Raw genomic sequence first — 10856 nt, 5'->3', positions numbered from 1 at the left:
GAACCTAGTCTGCCCAATAAAATCAGTCTTCTCGTACACTAGTTATGTAAAGAGAAAACCTAAGCCATGAATATTACTAATTACTAAAAATTAAAAAATGAAACTTTACCCATGCATGTTCATGTTTGAGGTTCATTCCATTATCTACATTCTACATCTTATCAGAGATCTCCTTTGTGTTGTTGTGAATGAGTTAATGAGATGAAACTCATCACAAATTTGATTCTCACCACATTCAACACTCAATATAATTGAGCAATCTAATTGTTGATTCTCCAAAAAAAATCCTCTTCCCAAAAAAGATTTGGCAAGTACCAATTCTTTGAATGAGTTGGGTTCAGAGTTGAGACTTCAGAGCCATCAGGGTCGAACCTGGTCTCGAACTGAGTTCGATCCAGAGCCTTGTGATACGATTCCCAGCGGAAATATCAAATGTTGCTATCGCGGCAATTGAACCTGGACGCGAATCCGTGTTGGGGGTGGGTGAAGGGGAGTACTGGAGTATAGTGCCAAGTAAAGCCCAACAAGTGTTTTAATTTTGTCCGTTTCGATCTCTCAAATCTTCGAAATTGGCTTAAATATATAATTCAATACCTGCAACAAAATCTTGGCGAGGAAGTCGTTAATCGAAGCAAACGAAGCTAAAATGCCAGTAGAAGGAGGAAAAGGAAGTTCCGGCATGGGGTTGGTGGAAGTTAGTATACCTCATCAGAAATCCTTTGATGGGATCCCCTTCCCAGCGATTGTCTCTCCCGAAACTACTTTTGATTTCGATCTCCCTCGATTCATCGGCGCTATAACCCAACACAAATCATGGCTAGAAAGTTTGATCCATACTAGCGGTGCTCTTCTTCTGAGAGGTTTCCCAGTCATTACAGCTTCCGACTTCGATCATGTTGTCCAGGCTTTCGGTTACGACGAGTTACCCTATGTTGGAGGAGCTGCTCCACGCACCAAAGTCGTCGGTCGAGTCTTCACTTCCAATGAATCCCCTCCTGACCAGAAAATCCCCTTTCACCATGAGATGGCTCAGGTTGGAATTTCGATTCTTCAAAAATTGTATTTCTCCATGTTTTCTATTGAGTTCTTAATTAATTTTTTTGACCTTCTTTCTGTTCTATGCAACAGGTTCCTGAGTTCCCTTCCAAGCTGTTTTTCTTTTGTGAGGAAGAGCCAGCCAATGGAGGTGAAACTCCCATAGTTCTCAGTCATCTTATTTACAACAGGATGAAAGAGAAGTACCCAGAATTCGTTGAGAAGCTGGACGAGTTGGGTTTGATTTATACCAGGATATTAGGGGTCGGAGACGATCCTTCTTCTCCCATCGGTCGTGGGTGGCAATCCACTTTCTTAACCACCGATAAAAGCATAGCAGAGGAAAGGTTTGGTTTTTCCTTCCTCTCTGTTATTCACTATTATTTTTCTAAACTAATTGTCCTTAATCATTTAATCTGAGAAATAAATTTTAGTATTTCCATTTGGTTGATTGATGCATTGGGTGATTGGGTAGAATTTTTTTTGTCATGTCCTACATCACTTATCACCTAGTATCATGCCAAAAGCTTCGTTTTTTTATTATCTTCTCTGTTTTATATTTTTGTCTGTTTTAAGATTCCCTGGGGCCATCTATGTTTGTGCACTTGGAATTTTATTAATGAGTGGGTGGAATGTGAAACTTGATCAAGAAGGATCCATATTATATACTGTATACAGAAATTCTCTATTCTCTTGTGGAGGAAATGGAAATCCTAGATTGTCTTCTAGCAAAGTTATCTTGGTCTTCTCTCTCTAGGAGCTTATCCTTGTCATTGAGACCAGCTTCAATGCAATTTAGAGACTACCAAGGCCATCAGGCTTGCTACTTACTCTTGTATTCTCTTGATAAATGATACATTTGAGCCTCCAAATGTGGCTAGTATCCTTTGTTTAAAATTTCCATCCAACAGTGCCACATGAACCAAATAGCAGCTTCAGTATCCTTTGTGCCACAATACTTTGCAAACAAAGCAAACATGTCTCTGCCTTCACAGAAACTGCTGCTGCAACTAAACTTTCTGATAACTTATTGCTGTCCTGGAACCTGCTTTTCTGAAGTTGAGCATGAGAACTTGACCCAAAAACTGTCATATGTGATAGAGCCATCATAGTTTTATTGTATGAATAGGCTGTCCGGAAGAGTATTTATTTTCAGAAATCCTTGAATTCCTTTCTATCTGAATATCTAAGTAATTGACAACCCTAACAAAAGGATCCCAATGTTTTCTTATGGGGCTTGTCAGTGGGATCAAAATATCCTTGTCAAAGTGAAATGGAGGAAGAGAATGCTTGTTCTATAAGATAAGTCAGCTTCATGGAGCAGTTTCGGTGAACATAATGTAGTTTGTATGTCTTAGTAGTCTTTGATTTCAGTTTGTAAACTGTTTATATCGTCTTGTTAATAGTATTGTATTATGCTATCTTGGTTTTATTTGATTGCAATTTGTAAACTGTCTCCATCGTTTCTCTAACATTGAATTCATCTGATGAGTTTCACATCATCTATGACCCTCTGTGTGTGTGTGTGTGTGTGTGTTTTGTGTGTATTTGTTGGGAGAGGTGTTAATCCCTGAAAGAAGAAAACCATTGTTTGTAATCATGAATTCGTCACTCTACAAATCAAACATGTGACAGGGCTGCCCGACTAGGTATGAAGCTGGAATGGATGGAAGATGGAGTGAAAACAGTAATGGGTCCAATCCCTGCTGTTAAATTTGAACAGACAAGAGGGCGCAAAATTTGGTTTAATAGCATGGTAGCTGCTTATACAGGCTGGGAGGATGCACGGAATGATCCTGTGAAAGCTGTCACTTTTGGGGATGGGACACCATTGCCATCAGAAATTATCTATGATTGCCTAGCAATCCTGGAAAATGAATCTGTTGCCATTCCTTGGCAAAAGGGTGACATCCTACTAATAGACAACTTGGCGGTCCTTCATGCTCGACGATCATTCAAACCACCTCGTCGTATACTGGCTTCACTATGCAAGTAGTGTAGGCGCAGTTTCTCTTTTCCTGTGCACCGCTACCAACTTGTACTATTAATTACCTCCTACACACCATTATGCATAAATAAACAGATATGAGAGAATAGTTACAATTAAACTGCTTATGTTTCTTATTATGGCAAAAGGTTCATCACCAGTTGTTTTCATATATGCATCCTATTTATCTGTGTTTAGTATTTTTTGTTTTTGTTTTTGTTTTTATTTTTTAAATCCTATTAATCTTTGATTGATTTCAGAACATGCTGACACAATGTGTTACTTCAAAGATATGAAATTTATGAACTTCATTGAGAAAATGACCGCAAGTTCATCAGTATTCCATGGACACAATTTAAAAACATATCAACCTCTATTATCAATTTATCAGGACCCAAATAAGATATTTAAACCGATGAAATTCTTTGGCTGGGGCAGTACACATAGTTAATATTCATTCCATTGCTTGGAGATTTTGGATACTTGATCAGTGTCATCAGATGCTTTGTCAGGTCTGAGTAGAGTTTACTTTTTTCTATTTTTTACTGCATTTTTCACTAGTGCTGAAGGGACAGAAGAGGCAGGATTAATGGCCTTCCGGATCTTAAAGACATTCCAAACAGTGCCAGCACAGTGCCCTGCAGTTGCAAAGACATCTCCCGTCACCTCCCCTGCATTCTCCCCAAACCTGGCATAGAAACAATCATCATAGAGGGGGGGGGGTAGACCAAGAAAATTAATCAAACAAAATTGTGAAAAGTATCAATATGTTGTGTCTTTAAGATCAGAAAACTAGATAGTTAAGAGTTGTCCTTGTGACCCCATGGTTGGATCTACAAATGAAACTTTAAGTGTAAAATACAATGGATGGGGGGGCTTGTAAACAATGAAAAATTGTATGAACTACTTGTCATACATGAAACTGGTCAAGACACTTAGCAAAAGGTTTCATAATTATTTGCTCTCTAAATTCCCATAAGTTAGAATAGATTATCTTATATGGTCATGAAAAGGAAACTAGAAAAGGTTCTTAAATTAATGTCCAAGGCTAGGTTACCTGGGAGGTTTTATAAGTTCAGTATAGGTCTTGATTTTTAAATATCCTTGATGCAAGGTGAGACCAAAGTGGTGCTAAGATTAGTTCGTCAGTTTTTTACCTCTGGCTGACCATTCTAGTTGCTGTAACAGATGTGGCAGAGAGAGCTTGTCTTTCAGCAGCTTCGACTGCATCCAAAACCTGGTCTGAAGTTCCAAGATGGAAAATCTGGTTACTTCATCTTTCTTAAGTCATTGGACAAATTAAGTTACAATTTGTTTGTCGAAATGTTCAAATGACTATATACATGATCACAAATGCATCAAGCAAAAAATGTCTTATGCATTTTGAAACCCATGTACAGAGGTGGCTTCACTTACTGACGGCATCAAGTGAAGCCAAGAGGACCTCTCCAGGAACCATATTTAGGAATGCCGTTCCAGCCTGGGACCGTGCCACAGGTTCCACCATGGATCCAGTAGCTACCGTTATTCCATCTAGAAGAGATTTACTCATTCTCTCTGTCATCTTCGATATCTTCCTCACCCTGTACAGATGACAACAACAATGAATACATGAATTATGTGTTTGGGAAACTATTATGCAAATGGTGAAGCAGAAATATAATGATATTGACACCTTAGATCCATTAAGACACTATGGAACAGGGTATATTGGGAACCAAGGCTTACTTCCCAGGTCCCCCATTCTTTTATACCGTTTTAAGTTTTTCTCGATTCCACCATTTTTGTTCTTGCCAGAACTTTTGTTGCTTTTGTTTTCCATTGCAGGAACACCATTCTTCTCCCCAATTTGACTTAGAATCATCTCTCCTCCCTGTTGAACCTGCAATTTTCATGCTGTTATTATACACATATATGTTCTTTTGTTTCTAACCTGTTATTTATATTTCAACTATTTGAAATGCTCTTTTGTATGCAAACTTGTGACTCCGTTTGGTTGCAAGAGAAATTAAAGGGAAGGGAAGTAAAAAAGTTTTAAATCTAAAAAGAAAAATACAATAATCATTATTCAACATGATTGTATAAACTACTTAAATTTCTAACAATATTTAGTAAATATGCTTTTTAGATGTAATTTTTATTTTTCTTGGAACCAGCCTCTTGGTGAATAAGATACTATCTTCTACCGAAAAAAAAAACATTCTTTCTTATTTGTTGTAGGGAAACAGAAATTAGTTAGTGAGGGAATGATATTATTAGGTATGGTTTTAGTTCTTGATTTAGATTTAAGTACCAAAGCAATTTATTGATTTAAACTTAAATTTGTTCTTTTAAATTTCTCATCACATAACATTACCAAGATTAATACATCAAATAATAATATAATGAGATGAAAACTTCACATGTTTTTATTTATTTAGATTTTCTTTCTTTGTTTTTTAGGGGGGGGGGGGGTGGGGTGAATATTTATCACCTTCGGTTCCCCTGCCCAGTACGATTACCTGTGCCTCTAATAAAAGGGTGGACCCCACCCGGGCAGTGTGTTCGGTTAGGGGGTGGAATGGTCATTTCAGCCCCCCTATGAGAGGAACCGCACAACCGTACCGGTCAGTGAACCTCAGGGGATAAAGGTCCGGGGTGGGGTGGGTTAAGCATAAGCTATTACTCCTAGACAAATGAGTTTCTTAACCATGACTCAGCAACTACTCTCTCTCTCTCTTACGCATACACACAGAGACCCCTACAAGCATTTAAATTTCTTACTCACGGAATGTTGTTGTTTAAGTATTCCTTTCACTTGGGTTTCTCATAAATTTATTTAATCTTTTAATAAAAAATTTACTTAATAATTTCATTTATTGGAAATACTCATATTTTATCATGCTATAATCATTTTACGACGGAGTTTCCCTCCATCCACGGTAAATAGGATAGCAGGGCGGGAGAGGATGGGAAAAGGTATCGGGAGGATATTTTATAACATAATAAAACCCTAGGATGCTGGGTGAACCATCCTCTATGTTTGGAGGGAAACTTAATTCCCTAAAGTAATGACTAACCTATAAAAAGCTTAATATTGACTAGTAAAAGTTTCATATTAGCCAGAGGTTATAGTCAAACCTTCTTGGTGTAAGCATTGCTACATCCAAAAATTCCCTTGACAATTTGGCCTGTTCCTCCAGCAATTGCCTTTGCTAAGACTCCATTGTAGTCATCAACCTTTGGAGCAAAATCCCTCCAATCAAGAAGTCCATTTTGAGTAGAAGAGGGGCTGCTAGCAAAGCAAGAATGCTCCTTCAGAAATAAATCCAGGGCACCCAATTCATTACGAGATTGTTCAGAGAAAGAGACTCCATAGCTCAAAGGATCACCATCTTTCACAGGCAATGAGAAAAGATAATGGAGAGCATCAAGCTTCACCACTGGTTCATCTTTAGTGAGAGGCCATTGAAGGTCATCACCAACTTTGACAATTGTGGCAAGGCTAATATTCTCTTCAGTGAGCTTGATTAATGTGAAATATCCATTTTGGATCAGTTCAGCTGTCTCTCCTTCTTCCATGAGATGAACTGTGCATCTTGGTATCTGCAACAATACTTCTTGTCTGCGTCTTCTGGTTTCTGGGTTTTCTTGTTTTGATGAAAAGGCCATATCATGGGAGTTATTTTTGCGACGAGGGGATCTGAAACAACTCATTTCCTCGACTCTGTTTTTCTCTGTATTTGAAAGTTTTGCAGAAGAGTTCTTGAAAGACCAAAAAAAGGTGAAAATGAAAGAAAGTTTGCAGAAGAGAAGCGTAATTAATAAGCAGAAGAAATATTTGAATGACATTAAAAGGATGTAAGAGAGCATCAACAAGTAATGCTGTGATTGATTCCATGTTTAAGAACCTACTTGAAAGTTATTCTTTAATTGATTGATTCCATGTTTTGCAACCTTTATACCATTCCTGAGAATAGTTTCATGTAATGGGAAGGAATGGTGCTTTCATGATACTATCCTTGTGGTTTACTGAGTTAGTCGTTAATGTTTGCTGCGACAGTAAGGCTTGTTTTCCAATTTAGGGTCTGTGAATTGTGATTCAGAGGAGAGGAGACAGGATGCGTAGTTGCTGACCCACTAATGAATGGTCTCTCAGGTCTCACAGCCACAGCTCACTTCTTAAAAGAGTGTCAACTGCCAATTGCAAGTATCCAGATCGTCTACGGCCTGCCTGCCCGTAGCGGCCAGAGCGGCGCACTGATGAGGCATGGCGCAATGACCGCCTTACCCCTGTCCAAGCGCCTTGCCTGAGTGGGGGTAAGGCGGTCATTACGCCTTGCCTCATTAGTGCGCTGCTATGGCCGCTACGAGCAGCAGGCCGTAGACGATCACGATTGCAAAGGCCTGAACAAACGAGACTGGATCACCAACCCCTACATGTACACTTCACATATGGTTAGGTGATAGACATCTGTCATTTTTGGGAGAGGGATTGGTATGCTAGCGGCATACCATATGCTAGAACCCTATGTGTCTATCTCTCTCTTCCCTCCTTTGTAAAGACTCTCTTACCCTTCAAAGGGAGGGGGGGGAGAGAGAGAGAGAGAGAAAGACACATAGGGTGCTAACATATGGTATACCGCTAGCATACCCAACCTTTTCCATCATTTTTTTAAACTTCCATAAATACCCTTTCATGTTCAGATTCGTCGAACTTTGACCTTAACATACCATTTATTGTTATTGTGTATATTCGTTTTGGGAAAAAGAATGCTACCTGGTCGGGTGTGGTGCACGGCCCTTGCGCCCGAACACAAGGACACATAAAATGACCGCCTCGCCTCCAGGGATTTTGGCCTTTCCATGGGGACGTGACAATCAGTTCACGCGGCCCTGTGTCTAGGTGCAGGGGCCACACACCACACGTGACCAGGTAACGTTCTTTCTCCTTTTTTTTTATTTATTTATAAGTTTCTCCTATTAAAAAGGTAAATCATAGGTTGAGCCGCTCAAACACCCTCAATCCAAACACGACCCGTCTACTGATCATATCATGTTATTATGTGTTGTCTCAAATTACTCTAATCCCTAACTTGTAATTTCATATCGTGTTAATTATTGAGTTAGCAGGTCGTGTTGGTGTTTGCCACCTCTTAGTAGTAGTAAGGGTGTTAAACGGTTTGATTTCAAGTTAAATGATTTATTGTTTGATGGCTGTCATCCGGGGGGTGAATCAATGATATAATTTCTTTCAATTTTTCCTTCCAACACAAACACTAGCAACCACTGCTGGAGTCTAACTAATTATCACACAGTCGTCCATGCACCCCAGCCTGAGTGTTAAAGGCTCCACCAGGTGTTTACAACCATCCTGCAACCCATACACTTCAAATGTTGATACAGATATAATGTAAAAAATCGACAGGCACAACACAAGGTATATGTGGTTTGACAAGTTGTCTACATCCACAGAGCAATGCCATTGAGGGCTTCGTATTTGTTCAATATTCAACTTCGCTAGACCAACAGTTGGGAGCATCCACACCCAATTTTCTTAGTATAAAATTGAGAGGGCAAATACTTCCAGTACAAGATAGCACTCAGTACTTGGGAGCACCCACTCCCAGTATTCAACACCTAATGAATACTCTTTTCATTAATCAAAATGGTTTTGGGCTTATGAGAATGCCCTACAATTTCCATTGTCTAAGATAGGTCTATCAACACAATAAACCACCTATCACTAGCATACATTAAATTTGGGATGAAGCAAAAATTTGTTGGATATGTTACATATTATGTGTGTCCATCAAACCCAATTTAATGTGATTAAATTAATTAATTGATTTACTTATATTATGTGTTTGTCATAATTGTTATTCAATGCAACTGCCCATTTTATATCGTTTGTTGTTTACAACTTTGGACAGAGTTGGGTAATATGTTCTATGGTTGCCGTATTGTACATTCGTTCAATAGGGATTGGGCAAAAATGTAAATACGGGCACATTTAGTGTTGAACATTGATCCACAGAGATTCTTGGATTATTCACCGCTGTGTTTTGATCTGCGGCAGAATCTCTGGTAGTTAATTTTTCAATACCTGAGAGATACTTGTTATTTTATTCGTGTTGAGTGCATTTGTGGTGAGTCAATGGTTGATGTCTACCGAAAGGACTGACTATATATCGGCCACTCGGTGTATGTAATCCGGATAATAATAGATGTGATGCTCAATAAGGTTTCCACTGCCCGTATAAGGAGAACATCCAAAAACGAGTTGTCGGATTTGATTGTGCCAAATCCAAGGCCTTGGTATTTACAAAGTGTTTGTAAAAGAGAATTTTATTTTATTATTATTAAATTAAATTATTTTGAAAATAGTTTTCAAATGTTTTTCGGCCATTCAAAGTCTTGGACACTCTCGTGATTAATTATAGCAGATCGAAATCTTAGCGGTGAATTTTATTCCATGGTTGCGAAGGTTTATTATAAATGGTAGTAGTGTGGGGAGAAAATATAATAAAACATCTACCGATTGGGTGTTTTCAGGTTATATTTTTTGTAGAGATATCCTTTTATGCAATTAAGAAAAATTTTAGTAGAGATTTTCTCATGCGTAAATATGGGTAACTTAAAGGACTACCCTTTAGGATCACACCACTTGGGACGGTTTGAACCATTAGTTTGTAATCTCTAAAATAAGTATTCTCTTTAAAAGAGAAGGCATAGATCAATTAAGGACTAATCGTTAGTTCTCAATTGCTAATAATTTTAATTGAATTTTAAAATCAAATAAGAGATCATTAGTTCAAACCATCTTGGGGCCTATCCCCATCCCCTATCCCCCTCCCTATTAAAGCTCTCCAATTCCCCCCCCCCCCCAAAAAAAATAATAATTTAAAACCACTTACCAAAAATTAATTTTAATATACCTTCTTTTGTGTTTTATTTGTTTTGTCTCTCATAATCGTTGAACCCAAGACCTTCCCAATGTTGCTTTTGCAAGGCAAATGAGGGGAAAATATTTAATTCTCCAATGGATTTGGAAAATAGTAGAGTGAGACTTATACATTAGAATGGGAATTACAAAGGTAGTGTTCCATGAAAGAAAAGCTCACTAAGATCTCGTCTCTGGGGATTCAGAGTTTTGTTTAAACATGTGCACATGCGTTGGGCTGGAACATGGCGAGTCGTGGCTCAAGTGTGCAATGCAACACTCATTGCGTGTATTTGTGTTCTATTTTTGCTACGGCCACACTCAAATTTGGAAATCTTGGCTGATGTTAGGTGCCATTCCTCCCATGTCAGCAAATGATTGTTGATGAGAGTCGACTGATGCCTCGTTGATGTAGGTGATTTTACATTGATCATTGGCCAAAATTCGTTAGACGCCCGTAATTGTTAGTTTTTTATGTCCTCTCTCTGAGAGATACATCTCTTGGAACCTTTAGACAGGTTTTTCAAAGGGATATCTCTCCCCTATAAATACAAGACATCCTTCATGCTTTAGAGATGATTTTCTAAGTGTTTTACTTCATTTGTAGTGTATATCCAAACAACACACAAGTGTTCTTTAAGAGCTTTTGTTTTACCAATTCCCTTTCAAAGTTTATGTTGGATCTGAATACAACTCTGTAATACTCAAAGGGTGCAATATACAATTCTCAATTACTTACAAATGCCATTGAGTTGTTTTATCTTAGAGATTGATTCGTGTTTTTCTCAATTGTACCATTAAGAGCACTATGATAATAAAAATAGTGTCAAGTGAGACGACTCAACCCACATATTCATTTGATATGAAAACCAGTTGCAGTTCATGTTCATGATTAGGGTTCTCCTATCGAGG

General features: G+C 38.3%; 2 protein-coding genes across 2 annotated transcripts; one reads left to right on the top strand and one right to left on the bottom strand.

Annotated features, from left to right (window-relative positions):
- Positions 1-594: 594 nt before the first annotated feature.
- Positions 595-3194, top strand: LOC122667528 (clavaminate synthase-like protein At3g21360). The gene is made up of 3 exons (XM_043863830.1): positions 595-1033; positions 1129-1382; positions 2671-3194. Exons 1-3 carry the CDS (start codon positions 647-649, stop codon positions 3029-3031), a joined length of 1002 nt encoding a protein of 333 aa, XP_043719765.1. The 5' UTR covers positions 595-646; the 3' UTR covers positions 3032-3194.
- A 182-nt stretch (positions 3195-3376) lies between these two features.
- LOC122667527 (senescence/dehydration-associated protein At4g35985, chloroplastic-like) lies at positions 3377-6795 on the bottom strand. Its single transcript, XM_043863829.1, has 5 exons — positions 6143-6795; positions 4777-4904; positions 4439-4605; positions 4180-4264; positions 3377-3710 (listed from the first exon to the last, which is right to left on the bottom strand). Exons 1-5 carry the CDS (start codon positions 6716-6718, stop codon positions 3548-3550), a joined length of 1119 nt encoding a protein of 372 aa, XP_043719764.1. The 5' UTR covers positions 6719-6795; the 3' UTR covers positions 3377-3547.
- Between the last annotated feature and the right edge of the window lie 4061 nt (positions 6796-10856).

This window comes from Telopea speciosissima, chromosome 7 (genome assembly GCF_018873765.1).
Source record: "Telopea speciosissima isolate NSW1024214 ecotype Mountain lineage chromosome 7, Tspe_v1, whole genome shotgun sequence".
Taxonomy (NCBI): domain Eukaryota; kingdom Viridiplantae; phylum Streptophyta; class Magnoliopsida; order Proteales; family Proteaceae; genus Telopea; species Telopea speciosissima.
The sequence above is the reverse complement of the archived record's forward strand: the minus strand, read 5'-3'. Positions and strand labels throughout refer to the sequence as shown.